The 18,764-nt window shown below is 39.3% G+C and overlaps 2 protein-coding genes across 3 annotated transcripts in view; both read left to right on the forward strand.

Annotated features, from left to right (window-relative positions):
* Nucleotides 1-5,978, forward strand: part of fam180a (family with sequence similarity 180 member A) — a 35,352-nt gene extending 29,374 nt beyond the window's left edge. For both annotated transcript variants that reach the window (XM_088003354.1, XM_015002816.2), the window contains 2 exons: nt 3,750-3,847; nt 3,927-5,978. In XM_088003354.1, coding sequence (XP_087859480.1) covers nt 3,750-3,847; nt 3,927-4,256 — 428 coding nt within the window. In that variant the 3' untranslated portion in view covers nt 4,257-5,978. The remainder of the gene's footprint in view (nt 1-3,749; nt 3,848-3,926) is intronic.
* Nucleotides 1-18,764, forward strand: part of gnai1 (guanine nucleotide binding protein (G protein), alpha inhibiting activity polypeptide 1) — a 424,795-nt gene that overhangs the window by 314,658 nt on the left and 91,373 nt on the right. The window lies entirely within an intron of this gene.

Raw genomic sequence — 18,764 nt, forward strand, 5'->3', positions numbered from 1 at the left:
AAAAAAATGTATGTTTACTCTGCAGCTGCTGATGTAAAGCTGTAGCTGAATTTGGGCTTCTCTATCTGTGCTGCAGTCACACCGAGATGTTATATTTTTATGTCTAAATCCTCAGGAACATTGAGCTTCTGAATTTCATTTCCTTTGAGTTCAGTGATGTGAGTTACTCCTGTTTTTATTTACTTTCTCAGCTTCTTTTTAGCGCTCACTTGTTTTTTCTTTATTGTTTGTGGTTGTTTTCCATGTCAGCCTTCTTCAGCTGCTGCACATTCACCTAATTAAACTCACCTGGTCCTTGTCTCAGTAATCACTCCTCCCTCTATAAACGCCAAACCTCTGAGCTTTCTAGCTTTCCATTAAAATAGATTTTTGTAGATTATTTTAGCTGTATGTGAGCATCACATTTTTTTGGGGGTGGGGGGTTCTAAAGTATCCTAAGATTTTTCTGGCAGAATGTAAAAATAAGCAGCGATTCCATGAACAGCAGTGTTTTCTCACTATTTACCGTCCGCTGAGGCGTAAAGCTGGAGTTTTTATTCTACATTCATCCAGCAGCTTAGGTAGACACTGTATGGGATTACATTAATACCAAAATGTTTATATTTAATGATGAACTTGGAGACTGTAAAACATGTTTCCCTGGTTGTGCCGTTAACCAGACACTAATCTGTGGTGTTTTATCTCTCTTCTAAACATTTACTTTGCCACATTGAAAAATTAAACTTGGGCCGCTTTTTATTTTATAGTCACTCATTATGTGAACCTATAATAAAACTATATATCTCTCTATTCTTTCTAAGTGAGGAAAGCTGAGAAATCAGAGATGAATAAAGCAATTATTCTCCCCAGTGTAGCTCTTTAGCACTCTGTCAGGCATCTGTTGCTTCATTAGGCAGCAGGATGTTGGTGTAATGCTACGCTGATGACCTTTTGACCTCTGGCTGCTGCTGCTGCTGCTGGTTCTCGTCTGCTTTCTGTTCTCTATATTTAGAAGATGTGGAGGTTCAAAGGCAGAACTGGAGAGGCTTTTTGTCTTCATTTAAAAGAATCATGGAGAATCCGTCCTGATGCATGAGCTGCTGCACCGCTGGATGATGCACGACGGCCAGAGCTTTATTTTTTTATTTTTCTGGCTGTGTCTGTGGGGGCGAGGACGCATGCTGAGGCTTGAAGGTCGGGAAGTTTCAGTACCAGAGCTGCTGCCTTGTTCTGCATTTCAAGTCATTTCCTACACTGGTGGTTATTACCTTTTACATCTGGGTTATGGGGTCAGTACAGTTTCTTTCTGTTTTTGTCAAGATAAAGTTATGAATGTGAGCCTAAAGATATATTTACCATGTGGCATAATTAGGTGTGGTGGTGACCCATAACAGTCCAGAGAATAATGAGCTTATTATACATTTTCCTTGTTTTTTCTTAGTGATATATTCAGCAGGGTTTCCCCCAGAAAACTTGCTAAGCCTGGTGCTCGGAACGCTAGGGCAGTCATCCAGCCGCCCGCCGTGTTTTTAAGTTAAAAAATGTTTAAAGTTGACAGGAAATGTGAAAATATCACTTGATAGTTATGCATTATTGGAAGACTGGAAGATTTATGCCTAAACACCAACTATGAAGTCTTAAAAATGGCAATAATTTAAAAAAAAAGAACTTAGATTAATTAACAATGCCAAGCCTGGTGGGGGCACAAGTAAAGCCTGGTGGCCCGCCAGGCTCATAATACTCTGAGACTGATGATTGAGTATCAGGTGTAGCGTAGAAACTTTGTGTTTTGATGGAGACAGTTTTGGTTTCTCATCATCATCTTGTTCAGAGTTGTAACAAACATGTGAATAAAGTGTTTGGATTCAAAAATAGTTCAATTTAATAAATGAAACAGCGGTATTTTAATACAGAACTACATGTCTTTGCACCTTTATCGCTTAATTTCTGGATGAAAAACATAACTAATCTCATATCAAACAAGAAAATCCATAAGTTACATATTGGCCTACTCATAATTTATAGTATTTTGTAAATGGACTCTACCTGAGTGGTCTGAACATCCTGCTTATGGTTTCGCTGAGAGCTTTCAGATAAACTGTGGATTACACATAATGGGCCATGATTTGGACAATTATCATCGTGACGCCGGTACACAGGGAGAAAGACGTTCTGCACATCCTGCATGTTTTATCTGTTAAAGCAAAGCCAGAGCACCGACTGGAACTGAACCAAGCTGAAGACGGGTCCGCTTGGAGATCAGCCGCTACACCAGGATTTGGCTGACCCCATAACTGTAAACTGGAGCTGAACGCGTCTGTCTGGCACAACCGCAGAGCTAACATGGCGGATTTACCAGCCGATGCGGTGTTGTAGAAGAGCCAGGTCCAAGTTCAGATGAGACCCAATGCTTTTTATGGTGCCTCATTAATATTTGTGTGTTTTTTTAAAACAAATATGCAGAGTGAGAGACCGGAGAAAACATGACGCAGTGGATTATAACGGCAGAATATCCAGAACATTTTATTGAAGTTTGATTGGTTAGAAAGCAACAGAAGGATGAAGGGTGGCATTCATGATTTTAAAGTATTTTTCTCAAATGCAGAAATGAGACTCATCACCAGAAAATGACACTTAAAGGTGAACATGTTGCAATAAACTGAATATTTTGGTCTTAACGTTGTGAGACTCCTCCGCACATTGTTCTGTAAAAACAACTCATTTTATCAATATTACATCCCATTCAGCTTATTTATCAACATTAAAACATCCATTTTTCAGGATGGTAATCAGGTTTGATGAAGTCTTTGACTTGTTTCGTTTTATTTTGATACGACTCTTTGATACCTCGGTGTGGATCTAGTTAACTTGCTTTCATAAGTTGCTTTGAGCATCAACGCTTTATTTGTGTCTGGACATAATCTGCAGAGCAGGTCACCCGATTCAGTCAGGAAATAAGTAAAAAAAACGTTTTTTTTTTTTGTTTTTTTTTCAGTATAAATTGAATCTTATTTTTTCCAGTTTCCCTCTTTGCATTATCCGTCTTGTTGCTAACTGGCGCCCTGAAGTGCCTCGTTTCACAACTTCATCTTCCCGTTTTGGTTACTAAGAGCTTCCTTTGATTTGACTTTATATACTTCCACAGTTAAAGTGATTCTTGCCAGAAGCCACTTCAAATGCCAATAGTGTCATTATATTAAATTGCCATTGGGATACCCACTGAATCTTCCCATTTAGTCATAAATTAAAGCAGGAATTTCAGCTCCAGCAGCCCTGAGGTGTTACGGACGAAAGGTTAAAAGAAAACCATCACTTTAAAAGTTACATCGATAAAATGCAACAAAAAGACATTTAAATCCATGCTGAATATTGTGCATATTTATTATGCTCTGAGTTGTCAGATCATGGATCCTGTGTCCTGCGAATATGTCCAAATTTCAGATTTGAACCCATTTCTGGTTGTTTCTGCAGCAAATGAGGCAGCAGGTGTTTAATTCCACCTACATCAGATTACTGGATCCAAAGCAGATATTATTTTCTCTGGAAGCACCAACGATAGTGCCACTCGTGCAGCAGCATCCGCGTCTCGGGTCGAAGACCAATTACCCTCCTCTCAGCTGGAGCCAGAGCCTCCGCCACCCGCTTCATATTCAAACTGTAATGAATCTGTGTTTACTCGACCTGCGGTCCGCCCGCGCCTCGTTAAATAATGTGCTGCTAAATTTCTTAAACACAGCCCAGCTTGTCTAATTGAATTCCCTGTCGTCCAGCTCTGTATCCGTCTGCGTTCTTGATTAAGCGAGGGGCGTACTCCCTGATCAATCCCACCTTCCTGCACTCAGAGGAGGACGCCAAGCTGCTGTTTGAGGTCAGTTTGGGTCTTAGTCGACATTCTGAAATATGTGACTATTCGAGCACTTCCTGAACTTTCGTCCCTTTCTTTGCAGGTTCTTCTCGCCGGAATGCAGATCCAAGGCGAAGAGCGCCCCCTGCTGATCCCAGACGAGGAGCTGGCCTCCCTGAGAAGCGTGAAAACACTGGAAGTCATCTGCGAGGACGTGCTGCCGAAGAAGCTCTCCGACATCCGCCGCCTGATGGCGAAGCTGGCCCAGCGGCGGCGCCCGCTCGGCTGGCAGGACTTTGAGAGAACGGTGCTGACTTTAGTCTACAGCTCACAGATCCTCAGTCAGATCAGCAACCAGCACCAGAAGGAGCTGTGGATGGAGACACTGGTGCAACTGGTCCGAGCTGTTCAACGAGACCTCACACCGTCCTGAGGAAGACTGAGCTGCGGCTGCTAGACTTTGTGGTTCTGTTAGTTTAACACAACAGCTAATCAGGGACAATGGGGATGGAAAAAGAAGAAAGAAATTTCTGCCAAAAATCTCAGAAATGTCCAAGAAGAAACGAGGAAATTTCTAAAACACTAAAGTCGAATATTTTAACTTTAATGGCTGCAGCAGTTTGACCTTTGCCCTGCCTGTTTGATGTCTTCAAATAACTTTCGGTGTTTTTCTCTGTCTAGAAACGATTCCTCAGCTCATTTAAACGACTCCCAAAAGCTATTTTACATAAAAAGCGAACAGATTCTCAGCGCATCAATATCCTTGATTGCTCATTTAAGGAAACGAAGAAACGTCTGATGAATGCTTGCTTCAAAGGGCCCAATTTTTCCCCACTTAATGGCGGGAAAGTGGGTTTTTGTGGATTAGGTAATAAGGTTTTTGTGGATTACTTATTTCAGAGTTGATGGAGGGTAGTTATGGGTCTGTTGAGTGGTTTTCTCTCCTTCGTGGAATTAGTTTTGCTTTTGCTTTCACTTTTATTTGTTTTATGCTTTTGCAACAATTTTCATGTTTCTTTTTTTTAAGAGTAGACCCTCTAAGCTGTGGCAAACCCAGTGAAGAAAAATGGAAAGGAAACATTGAATTCAGGATTTACCTTATAGAAATATAAAGACCTGCACCAGGAAGTCCTCAAAGTTTAATCTTCAACCAGAATTACTCCAGAAGTTGTTTCTGACAAACAAAAGCATGCAGGTCAAGTTGCGTCAAATCAAATATTTTCCAGTCTGTATGTATAATTTTGACCCTGTGGGAAGTATTAAAAATCTGTAAAAAAAAATGTAAATTGCTGCTCAAACGTTTGCATTTTCTTTTAAGATCCTCATTGTTGCCTTTCCACAATGAAACAGTTAAAAAACAATTTAATGGGAATCACAAGCCAACTTTCTATCTATGGTATTTTGTCATAGGTTTGAATATCAGTCACTAGTTTTCTGCTGAAGAGATCGAACCGTTTTGGTTCTGATGCAAATTTAAAAAAAAATCATTATTATTATTTCATATTTACATGAGTTATTTGGTGAAGAACGTAACTCCGAGTCATTTATCCACTTACAGGATAAAAAGGTGAAATGTATCCAGAACAGAACCCGGATGTAACTCCGCTGATGTTCGTGTTAAGTGAGCGCCACCAAGCGGCTGCATGCGGAAGTGCCGCTTTTCCAACAGCTGACGTTTTACACTGCGGTCATTTCTGTTTTATACCAACTAGAGAAATTAAACTAAAATTATAAATATCAATATTAGCATTTACTATTTACCAAAATGTGTTTTGCAAGTTAACATTTGACGTCAAAATCTTAACATGTTGCTCAAATATATCACTTAATGAAATTTATGAATTTTCAAACAAGAACAATCTTTTTTTAATGCTGTCTTTTTATTGTGATAGAGAATAAAACAGAAATGTCAAGTGATTTGTCTTTGCTAATTAAATGGTTTACTTTGTTAAATTAGCATTAAACATTTTTACATTAATCCTGGACTGTATGCAGCTTCTTGCAGGAAACAAATGGCAGATTTATGGAAATGTACCAAATTTCTGATTTATATTGTATGTTGTTATGGAAACATGTCGAAGCGTTCAGAAAATGAAACAATGCTTTTGCTTTTCACCACATTTTGCGTATGAAACAGCAAATAGTGAATGCATCCTGCAAACGAATAAAAATAAATTCAAAATATCCACTAGATGGCAGCATTTCCCGTCATACAATGAAGCATTATTACGTCCATGTGGAATATGTCCAAAGCAACTAGAATCTGTTTTCTTCTTTATTTTTCAGGGTTCATGATTATTTTAATATTTATTTGTAGAAATGTGGATAAGACTGATGCAGTGGACAAACCGTACCCATGTGGCATTTCTAACTCATGCACGTTTGGGTTTGAGCCGAGTTAATGAGACCTGAGGCTCGTCAGAACTGGAACGTGTCTCTCCTGGTCGAGGTTTTCTCTGATCACCTCCATCTGACGGGTGTTTTAACTCGAGCTTATCGGCTGCATATGTTTTCCCCTCCGCAGCTGTCAGGCATATTTCTCATGCTTCAAGTCTTCCAGGGAGAGGGAGGCATCACGACATATCTGCGTTTTTATGGTGGATGGTGGAGCATATAGAAGAGAGAGGTGGAGGAAGCCAAAAATAATCCCTGATCTGAGCCGCAGTGAGAGCCTTTGACGTGATATCTTCATTTTTTTAGGAGAACATGCCATTACCCTTCTCTTATTGGAAAATACTGTCAGCCTGTGTGGGAATAAAGCCCCAGAGTGAGCATCCAGATGTAGAGCTGCATGCAGGGAGATGATTTATGACATGTAACCACAAACAGTGTGAGGTCATTAACATCTGCCCCTGAGCCACTGCCTGGCCAGCGTCTCTTACCCCTCCTTCACTAACACCGCACTTAATCATCTGGACTTACGCTGGATGATAGCACAGCTTCTGATGCACTCATAGCAGGTCATCATTAGCCGCCGCAAATCGAGAAATGGGCGCAGGTCATTGTTGCAGGCCTGTTATTCATACGCGGCTAATGTGGCGTGTGTAATAGCAGCGGCGGCTTGTGGTGCCGGAGGGCGAAGCTGCGGAAGGGTTGGACGGATGAACAGGCGGATAGATGGGTGGGCAGAGGTGGGACGCATTAGTCAGGGAGCGGGATGCCTCTGAGAGGATGGGAGCCAATTACACAGCCTGAGTGAGAGCAGGCGGCCTCACTGCTTCCAGGAATCAACACGCTTTTCCACAGAAACATCAAAACAGCTGGAGAGGGGAGCAGACAAAGCTGCTGGGCAGGGAGAGAGCCGATGCTGCGTTTATGTCCTTCAAGTTCCACGTTTTAACATGCGACAACCACAAGTTTCACAAAACATTGTGAAAACCTTTCCGTTCAATGTTCGCCCAAACAGTATCGACTTCTGGGTGAAACAAAATATCAAGAAAGGTCAACTTTGAAAAGGTTTTTACTTTTTTATTCACCATTCAGTGATTATTACATGTATTTAGCATAAATACGGCATCAAACCTTTTGATTTTAGAACATATGTGCAGACAAAGGGTGTTTTTTTATCTTAAATTCAAAATGTGTATATTTTGTACAGTTTTGGCTTCATCACGGCTCTGATTATGTTAGTCTTTTGGCAAATGGCCCTTTTTTAAAATCTGTATACTCCAGTCACTGATTAATCAATTACTCAACTAGTTGACAATTATTCCAATAATTGATTCATCATGATTAATCTGATTAATCGTTTCTGCACTACTAATTATTTAGCTAACTTGTGAACACTGTTGGTTGCACCAGCCTTTATTTAGTGTTAAAATGATGAGAGCTGCAAATAAAATGCAATCCTTTTACCTTCACAATTATTTATTGTGTTGCTTTTGAATATTACATAAACTACAACAGTGTTTGTGGCTGTTATGTAACAAACTTTTGAAAAAAGTCCAGTTGTTTTTCACTGATAAATCTTTATCTGTTGTTTTCCATCGTCACTCAAACCCAGCAGGTCCAACTGGAGCCATTTCCCACCGCCGTTTTAATTGAGTTTTACTTTCCCACCAATGATTTCCTGGGAATGGCAGGATTTCTGATAAGGAGGCTGAAGAAATCCTGGCCGGCCGACGCTCCCCTACCTTCCCAACGTCTTATCAGGTGCTGCGATGAAGCGGAGCCGGAAACACAGGGGAGCTGAGGTATGCTGCGTTTCAGCAGAGGCCCCTGGATCCCTGGTGTGATTTCAGGTGGTGAGGCGAAGCCGCAGGTGGAGCATTAAAGAGCGGTGATGCTGCAACTTGTTTTTAATCAAATCGATATTAGAAGCTGGATTAATATAAGTGGAAAGTGATGTGAATGGGATTATTAACGAGCTCTTTAGCTAAACCTGTTTATTTCAGGTTTAGCTAAAGAGCTAAACCTGAAATAGCTCTTTAGCTAAGCAGCAGATTGTTTCCATTAGAAAAGCCTCATTACTTCATGACGCTGCTTGAAAAAGTGGTTTAAAATGTGTAACTTATATATAATTTGGATATTAAAGGTATTTACTTCAAGTGAATTGATGTGTTAACTATGAAAATGTTTCTTGTTTTATATAATTTTCTCTGTATAATTTGACAATAAAACTTTCAGTCTTAAACGTTTTTCAAATCATGACATTTTGTTTTGAATCAACATTTGCACCAATAGTTTTCAGTATGGATTTAGTCAACAAAAGCATCTTTATTTTGTAAATATTCATATTTTGTCAATCATAACCAGCATAATAAAATAATGTCAATAAGCACAACTGTAAGTTTTACAGTGTTCCATAAAATATGCAACAGGTTTTTTTTAGATACTATTTTTTGTAATGTTCTACATATCTTGCTATATTCTAGAATTTTTTCTGCATTTTTTGTGGTTTTTAAGGTCTTGTCTTATTAGGTATTCTTATGTTCTGTTTCCTGTATTTTTTTTATATTTTTCTTTTACATTATTGTAAGTTTGGTTTTCCTGTCTTTTCTGTACCACAGCTGTGCCGCGTTCCCCCTGATGAGTTCACCTGCTTCACTTCTCTACTCAGCCTTCATAACGTTGCTGCAGATTTTTCTTAGTTTCTCACTGGATTCTTCCGAGCTACAGCCTGTAAGTTTATTTTTTTTAAAGTGTAATTTGAGTAGTTGTCTGCAATTTGGCTTTGCAAAATAAGGCACAATATTTTGCACATAAATCCCAGTAAATCTGGAAGTTGGTCAATGAGATCTTTTGTTTATGAAACAGAGCAGAAAGACATTTAAAATTTATTCAGGTTTCCTGATCATTTCTTACATTTATCAATCATTCGAATGTGGAAAGTGTTAAATTAATATGTTTAAGGCCAAATACGAACAAAGCAGCAAAAAGATCATTACACAACAAAATAGTAAAGTTACTTCCAAAAGTTTTAAAAAAGGGTATTTTGTCATCTTTCATTTTAGAATATTCTTTTCATATTTGCCATATGCTGAATCATGTAAGATAAATCTATAAACCTGAAGTGATACAGATAATGTCATAAATTACCTCCATAAGTTTAATTTGGAAAAGACTGTCAACCTGGATTATTTTTGAATAAATAACAGATGAACCAAACCAAGGAATTCAGTCAACTCTGGGTTTCACAAAATTATGTTTGTCTTTCTGCTTGACCCCAAACCTGCTCCAGATGAAGTTGCCTGTTTGGCACGTTGTGATGTTTACAGTGGAATATATTATTAATCGTCCTGAATGATCGCTTGTGTTTTCACTGTAGTAACGGTGGTTTGCTTTTACTGGTTTAGCATAAACTCACTCAGGAAACACGGCGTCAGTAAGAAGAGTGTGTGTGTGTGTGGGCGTGTGTGTGTGTGTGTGTGTGTGTGTGGGTGTGTGTGTGTGTGCGTGTGTGTGTGTGTGTGCGTGCGTGTGTGTGTCCAGGAGTGCAGGCGAATTCACCAGGGGCCTGCTTCATTATGTGTTTGGTTTCAAACTGACTGTGAAGAAGTGTACCGGGCCCCTGGGAGCCGTATACCAGCCACTGACTCACACTTTGCTCGCGCTCTCGGTTTGGATGGCATCTGCACTCACTGCTGACATCTGAAGAAACGCTGCTGCTGAATCTCCTTGCCCTCATTCTGACCTCAAACTTTTGGATTTTGCTGCCGAATCCCACTTTTTATATGAAGGAAACATGTTCAGGAGGAAGCAAATGTTAGAAAACGAAGACGACTGATTTACTGGCCCTGGGTTGCATTCAGCATAAAAACCAAAACATCTGTTTTGTTTTGTGTCGAAGCGACAAAACAAAACAGAAGCTCCCAGTCAGCAGGCAGGGAAACAAAGATCATCCCCAATGAGAGGGATTGTTGTTGTTTTTTAAAATCCTAACCTTTCGGTCTCAGTTTATTTGAACGAGGCTCTTTTGTTTTCAGAAGTAACGTCGCTGTAAACTCAGGAATGCAAAAGATGAGCTGATCCCGCCATCTTTCCTCACACTAAATCCCACCAACTCATCCAGGAAATCCTGCCTGTTGCTATGATACGACTTAGCAACAGGCGTATCATTTCTTTGTTTTTGTCGTCTTTATACTCAAATCTTAAAAATCTTTACATTGGTTTAAAAGAAAACTTTGCTTATGTGAGTATCAAAATAATTTTAGAAGATGAACACAATGGACTCTGCAATCATCTCAGTCTTAGAAACGCAAAACAGAAAAATCTGGCAAATAACAAATCAACAAACCAAGTACAGATTTTATTTTTGGAACAAAATCCAGAACAAAATCTGGAACAATGCCAGAGATCAATGCAGAAATAGAAATTTAACTACTTGCACTTCTGATTTATTTTATGTACAGAGTTTACGTGAAAAGAGTAGATTTGTAAATATTTTGAAAATGGAGTGAAACAACCTTAAAATGAAGATTCAACTGCAATGTTGGAACGTATATTCTTTATTCCATGTTTTTGATAAGTAAAAATATCCAGAATCAAAGTAAAAGACATCCAGGTTTCTTTGGACATTTGTTGCAAGTCTTCTCTTCTTTCACTTCTCATTTCCTCTGGATGAAAACCAAGACAAAAACAACTCAGTATTTATAAGAAAACTGGCAGCAGGGATTTGTCTAAAGTTTGCTTTTATAAGAAAATGTGTTGTTCCTGTTGATGTTTGTGGATAATTCTTGATGTGAGTTTTTAAAACTAGATTCCAGAAACAAAATCTGTACTTGCTCTTTTTATTTATTTGCCAGATTTTTATGTTTTGCGTTCTAAGACTGAGGTGATTGCAGAGTCCATTGTGTTCATCTTCTAAAATTATTTTAATATTTAGATGAGCAAACTTTTCTTTTAAACTAAAGATTTTAAGATTTCATTAGTTCTTCAACGTCTTCTTCCATATTGAAGTTTGCAAATTGCCACATCACATCTTTCTTTATCTAAATATACATAAATTACATAAATATATAAATTATACCTATTTGTACAAATCTCAGCTTTCCTTTTCCTCAAAGTGTAAATCACATTCCTTGTTTCAGAAAAAATACAAATCTACCTCCATTAATCTCTTAGTTTTCTCTATGAACATGTAATGTTGATTTTAGCCATTTTTCCTAAATGGATATAATTTCAGGTTTTACGTTTTGCCCCTTTAATCTCCTGACCATTTTCTACCAAATGTCTTTCATTCCTTTCTGTTGTCGATTTGTCACATGGACCCGCCGCCTGTTTGCCTTCTGCCTCAAGTTTTTGTTAGATCTGCTTCCAAGAAATTTTCCCCGTCCCATATGGACCTCTGAACATTTTCAGCTCCTTTCACAGTCAGCCTTTGGGTTTCGTGTTGAACCTGGTCGGTGCATTTTACTGCAAATCCAAAGAACAAATTCAATCTGTCAAACTCCATGTGTTACTTTCTTATTGTTCCCATTGATGCTGCAGAGATTTTACATGTTTGTTGTTCCTCATCCCTTTTTGCTGCCTCAGAATATTTGTTTTTCCTGGGGGGGTTTTTTCATAATCTCAGCATCTGTTAAAGTTTTACCACGAGTTTAAAAATAATGTGCCTTACAGGGGACCAATGATGCCAAATTCATACTTAGCATGTTTTTATGCATCCATTTGGGTTTCTACAGATAAAAAAACACCCAGCCATTAAAGTTTTTTGGTGTTTTGGAAGATTAGCTGTTCAAAAACCTTCTGTCAGAGATCAGCAGGCACTGTCTGTTACCTAGCAGCCCCAGTGAAGCCCAGCCCGTTACCTAGCAACACAAGTGGGGCTCCAGCACATTTGTTCAGCTGGTTTACAATGGCTGCTGGAAAAGACAAAGTGTTATGTTGTTGACTTACCGTTCAGAAAGCACTTGTGGCACTCTTGTTGGTTGTGCAGGAGGCTCCACTTCTTCTTTTCCTAACACAAACCAGCATATGCTAACCACTGTATATCAGTATCTCAGTTTTCCTCTGCTACCTAGTGCCCTCCATCTCCCAGTTGTCTGAAACACCAAAGCGGATTCACATTCATCAGCTGCAAATTTAAAACAACAATTAATCCCTGAAAAGTTGCTGGTGTCCCATACATACTAAATTTTTAAAGTGTAGTGAAATAAACCCATTCTTTAATCCTTCCTGCTTGAATATCAAGGCCTTTGACTGTAAAAAAAATGGCACCAATAGGAGGGAGATGGTGTATAAAACTCAATGGACGTAACTGCTGAGGAGGCTGCTGCTTCTAAGCTGATTAATTGTGCTGTAAACATACCAATTATACACAAAAAGCCATTTAAAATGACTGAACGCATGTAGGGAGTCATTAATTCTGCAAAGTGGTTACTTCAAAATGTATGCTTCTAAAAATAAGATGAGAACTTTAATGAACAGAGACGATGGATTCATAAAATACATGTTAAATTAAACCGTCTCGCTGTATTGGGTTTCTATAAGTGGGCCGTCTTTTAAGCTGCAAAAATGATTGTTTTGCAGAAGAAAACAATGTTAAAAATTCAGATTTGGCCTCAGCAGGGCTACTGCCGGCCTGAGACTCAGATTCATTCCTAATGCAAGCCAGAGTTTCCTGTCCTGCTGTCTGCAGCTGCTGACCTGAGCAGTCACTGTGCGTTTCATACGTCTACATTTTGGCTGCTTTAAGATTAGATGCAACGCTGCAGGAGGATGGAATTTCACATGGCTATTTATGGGGTCAAATGTTGAAAATGAGAGGGGGGAAAGAGTCAAAAAATATAAAACTGATTCGGTTTTGCTTTTTTTACACGCTCATCACTGGAACTCAAAGCTTTCAACTTCACTGCCTTTGGACGGTTTTTATAATCTTGAACTGTTCCAGATTGGCTCTCCGATTACCTTTCTTCAAACTTCAGTGCATTTTATTGGAATGGTCTGAGATAAAGTAACGCAACAGTTGTGAGATAAATGCAAAAAGATGCATGGTTTCATCATCGGGTCTGAAGTAATTCAATCTGTTGATTGAACATTTATTATTGTTGTTTTGTATATTATTAATCCGCTTTTTTTGCCCATATGCATCCGACTTTTTCACTGCAGACTTGACACCCTAATTCTGATCTTTTCACCCCTAAAAACTCAGATCTGTGCCACTTCTATATGTGGAACTAATTCGAATTGTTTTCAATGCATCTGCAAAGCGTCTAAAGTGTCGTGTCTCATTTATTTGCCTTTTACGTTACTGAGGTGAGACGTGCGTCGAAATTACTGCGACACGGTAAAACCTGGACGAAAACGACGGCTGAAAACTTTGATTTTGCGATTATGAAAGAAGCCTGTATCATCCTGTAGAAGTTGCAGTCAATGTCAAAAAGCTTTCGGTATTAATTAGCAGTAGGAACGACCACGACAAACAATAAATAATACAACAAAAACATCAAGATCTGCTGTGTGAACGAAGTCTAAGTCTGTAAACCTCTTTAAACAGATTTCCTGCACTCTTTTTTTTTTTTACAATTAGAGGACTTTTATGAAACATTATTGAACAAAAAGCCTCATTTATAGCAGGAAAAATTAACATAATATGAGATTAAATGTGTAAAAGTTCAAGGGCTTTGGAAAGTTTTCCAACATTCTGTATGAATTCATTTTCTTTAGTCAGGACGGAGCTCTCAGCTTTTATGCAGGTGCAGAAATGTAATGCAGTTACTTGGTGTAGCTTATATTATAACTGAAATGCACAGAATAGTCATTTGTAATTGTTTTCTCGGCTTAAAGATAAAAATTCAGTGGCAGCAACCTTGTCGTTTGTGGTAAAACGACTTTAATCTGAAGCGGCGTCCGTCCTGTGAATTTGCAGATTGACGTCCATCAGTACCTGCCCGCCTGTTAAATGATGATGAGCTGAATAGCGGCTCTGCTTCCACTTCCAGGTCGACTCACATCTGGCTGATGGAGAGATGTCCCACTTAATCTGGAAGTGGGGGGGGAAAAAAACCACTCAGTTCCTCTGGGAACCCGGGTCCACAGGTTAACTCTGACCCAATCAATCCCAGCCGCGAATGAAATTACCTGGGAGGATCCCGGAGCTTTCGCCCAGCCAATTAGGACAATTCATCTTGTGGAGGTGGAGATGGTCCCAGGGCACGCTCAGCCTCTCGCTAATTAAACCTCCTGGCTTCGGTCCCAACTGCAGCTCATTTTCTTAAAGCTCCGCGGAGGCTGGGCGGGGCTTTTCTTTTGGTTTTTAGAAGCACTTTTGGTTTGAGTGGGTTATTGATCTTCCAGATTGAAGGTTTGGGAGTCTGTAGGGTCTCGGTCTACAGCACTAATCAAGAGAATAAGTGAAAGACGGGTCAAAGGTTGAGCTGTAACCGAATTCTTGTTATGGAGGCGAAACGAAATAAAAATCAAAGTAAAACTGAAAAACAGAGGTACTCAGGAACGGCATCTTAGAATATTAACCCAGTGGCATTTTACAACATTTATATTTCAAACAAAAAAACTTTTTCTGTTTTTTTTTTACCCAACCACATCGTTCAGTCTCAGAACGCTACAGGGTTACTTCTCGGTAATTTATTCCAGAAATATCTTTCAACATTTTTTCAGTGATGGCACAAGAACGCAGAAATTGTTTTATATAATATTAAATATTAAAACACTTTCATAAAGCATATCTTCATCTTCAGTACAAAAGTTGAACTTGTTTGTTTTTCTATGTCTGGATCCTCCAGGGTTGAATTAATAATTACACTTGCATAAATGTGATGAGATATTTATTTTAGAAACTTTTTCCACTTCATGTCATGCAAAAATAAAAAAAAATACACGATGATGTGCAACAATGTTAAAGTTCAGGAGACACTAATACTACTGGAAAGCACAAATGGCACCCAGAAGCCTCGGTAAATGATATTAAATTTGATTTCCTGAGGTTACTAAAAGACGCTGTTTTACCAGCGTCTGTGGCTGAGGATAAGGAGAACATCTGGGCTTTAATAGGCAAATTTGATTCAGCTGAAAAATGACACTGCACAGATTAATTCTGCATTAATCCTCCTGGATCATCTGCAAGATGGCGTTCTGAAAATACACGATTCATTTTCGTGCTCTGATAAATTAGTCTACCTAAAAGGAAAAAGAGACTTGGCAGCATTTCTGTTCTCAGCTCCAACAAGGAAAACTGTCACGATAATTAAAGCTGAGGGTTCCTCAGATAACACAGTCTCACTGCTAATCCTGAGCATATTGATTAAACTGTCAGGGCCTCAATCGGTTTGTCACTCAGGGTTTAATTAACCATTAGGGCCTCCAGGCTGAGAAGTAAATAACAGGTACGGAAGCAGCCAACCAGAAAATCTGCATACCTCCTGCACACCTCCATTCACCTGGAAGAGTTCAGGCTGCAGTTTGGGAGGCTTTGGATGCAAAGAGGAATGTTAAAAATGCTAAAATATTAGACGACAGCAGTTTTTTCTACTACATTTTTCTACCAGTTGCTCAGTTCCAGCTCAGGAAATGGACATCTGTGTCCGTCAGCCAAAGGACTTCAGGTTCTTTTAGCTGCTGTGATTGGGCCTGGTTTCTAACCCACAACCTTCTTATGAGTTGAGTTTCCAAACTTTCTCGGTACAGTTTAGTGAGCTCAGTGTTTTTCAGTTTGTCGATCTGGAGCTGATGATATCTATAAAAACACTTTAAAGTCATCAGACTCTGTTTGATTGGGGAGAAAAATTGCTAATTTGTTATATTTTCAGCTTGTGTGGTTCTCTTCCACACTACATTGGGTCAAACCAAACCAACCCGTTCCCCTCCTCGCCAGTGGGGGCGCTGCACCAAGAACAGCTGAAGGAAACGACATAAAAATCTCTGGAAAAGACACAAGTGCAACTTCCTTATTCACAAAATGTAAACAAAAGTGACGCAGCGCCAAATGTTAGGGGTTGTAGGATTTCTTATTTCTCCCTCTAACGCCAGACTCGCACTTTTGTTTTGGTTGTATTTACCCAGAATGCCTTGCGCTACAGTTGGCTGCTAGTCTCTCATCCACTTGGCGTTCACATATGTATTCGAACCGCAACACAGTTCACATCAACCAAACCAAGATGTTGAATTCTGACCTTTTTTGTTCAGATTTCTGACTTTTGATCTCAGGAGTTCTTAGAAAAAAAGTCAGAATTTTGAGTTTAAAGTTTGAATTATTTTTTAAGTGACCCTAATCATCTTCCAATCAATACCTACCTTTGATAGCTTCTAAATTAATCTACGGGTCAAAATCACCACTTTTAAAGCATTTTTGGATCCATCGTTACGATTCAAACAGCAGAGTCTGCTTTCTCTTTTTCTGCATCTGTTTATTACACATTCTCACCTCCCCAAACAAACTTTCTAGGCAGACGAACTGGAGTTAAGAGCATGCTGAATCAGTGTGGTCAACATTTTCTGCAGCCATCTGGATCGTACCACAGGCTCGAGTTTTTAGGGTTAAGATCGTAGACCTTGGCTAGAAAGCATAGTCATATCACTTTTCCTTTTTAACTCAGCTGCTGCTAGTTATAAGAAGTGTTTATGGTCTTTAACACTGATTACATAGAGTGGGCATGTCAAAGCACAACATTGTCCAGAGCATCGCATTGACTTGACCTGCATATTTTCTTCCCACAGTGCATCCCTTTGGTGTTTCTTTCTAAATGACACAAGTGCGTTAGCATCCTGTTAGCTGTGTTTCAGATTTAAACCTCAAATTTCTGTTTTTTTTTTTTTATATATATAGGAAACTTTTGTCTCAAACACAAAGTTGCATAGCTGGAGAGAAAAAGACAGGAGAACCAACATTTCCTTGCTTGAATTGGATAAATCAGATTCAACAGAGGTTTGTAGAGATCCACGCTAAGTAATCTTTATTTCTCCATTTGGGATGAATAAATTAGTTTTTGAAGTGGACCGAAAACAGCAAAATCCACTGCAGTGTGTGTTTGTTCAAAGAAGTGAATATAATCTTCCACTTTACTGTTTAACATTTAGAAATCGATCTGTAAATAAGTCATTTTCTGCTAGCTTAATCTTATGCAACTGCTTAATGTCATTTAATCATAAAGTTTGCAACTAAAATAATCTGTGACAGATGAATGATCTTGAGTTTCCCTCAAAGTGTTTTTCTTGTTTGTCTTGTGAAGGACTGATGGTCCGTCTTGCACATATTTGGGGTCAGTGACAGTAAGGATGCACTGCAGCAACCGGATGCAGCAGAGCTGTTAAAGTAACGTTGTGCATCAGCTCAGCTAAGCAGCGTCTGCAGATTTCATGTTCAAACTCAGAGCTAAAACCTTCATCCACCAACCAGCCCAGCTGAGGCCATTACAGTGAATGAAAGCTAATTGAAATCTGTTTTTTCAGTGACAGAATACCATCAGAGTTTGATTGATTTTGAAATTTGTCGTTCTTGTTTGTTCACCTCTGACCTCAGCAAGCGTATAAAACAGCAGGAAGTTTACACAAGAAGTCATTTGTAAGCGATGCTTGACCCGGGGTCGGCGTATCAGCTGGGTTCCTGCCATGTTGGCGCTCCGATCTGATGAATGCTCTTCTGTTTCTCAGGAGTCGCAGCTCTGAGTGGTGTGGATGCTAAACTCCAGCAAACGAAGGACAAAAGGCTGGTAAAGAAATCTGAGAGTCGTCTGAAACGAAGCTGTCCCTCCAGCTGAGTGGCTGTTATGGGCTTATAAGGGCCGTTTATAAGACTGGAACGCTGGGTGAAGGTGAAATGAAGAACGTTCTCACGTCCTCCGGGGCTGGATAATTTAAGTTTGGTATCTGGGAACCGAAGGTTCACGGTTCACGGTCAGCGGTTGCTGGGATTGTAGCTCCACAGGGAAGTGTTTGGTGTGTCAGAGGCTTTCCACTCACCTTGCAGGGAGCTGACATCATCCATGTGAGTCTAAGAGTCGAGGAAGGGATATGACTTGACCTTTGGCCTTTGGTGAAATTCAGCCATTTGTCATTCATTACTGGACGTGAGGCTGCGGCTCCTGGCACATCTGGCCGGGATGCAGGTCGTGTGTGTGGGCCGCAAGGAATCTGCTGATCCGTTGTTACCTGATGACAAGTGTTTCCAGAGAAGCCTGGCTCTCAAATAACAAGCTGCTAAATTATTTCAATTTTAAAAAGCACAGAGACCAACAGTTATTATGGAAGAGGAGTAGTGGCTTTTTGTCAAAAATCTGATTTTTTTCTAAGGAATCTGACTTCTTTTCCTCAAAATTCAGATTTTTTTTTCTCCTGAATTATGATTTCTTTCTTCAGAATTTTGACTTTTTTCTTCAGAATTTTGATTTTTTTTTTTCTTCTGAATTTGGACTTTTTCCTCTTAAATTTGACTTTTTTTCTTCTGAATTTTGACTTTCTTCTTCAGAAATTTGACTTTTCCTTTAGAAATGACATTTTATAGACATTCTGAACTCTTTTCCTCAGAACGTCTCTGATTGTTTTTCTC

The sequence above is a fragment of the Poecilia mexicana genome, unplaced genomic scaffold (genome assembly GCF_051168715.1).
Source record: "Poecilia mexicana isolate PSO_F unplaced genomic scaffold, ASM5116871v1 scaffold_23, whole genome shotgun sequence".
Taxonomy (NCBI): domain Eukaryota; kingdom Metazoa; phylum Chordata; class Actinopteri; order Cyprinodontiformes; family Poeciliidae; genus Poecilia; species Poecilia mexicana.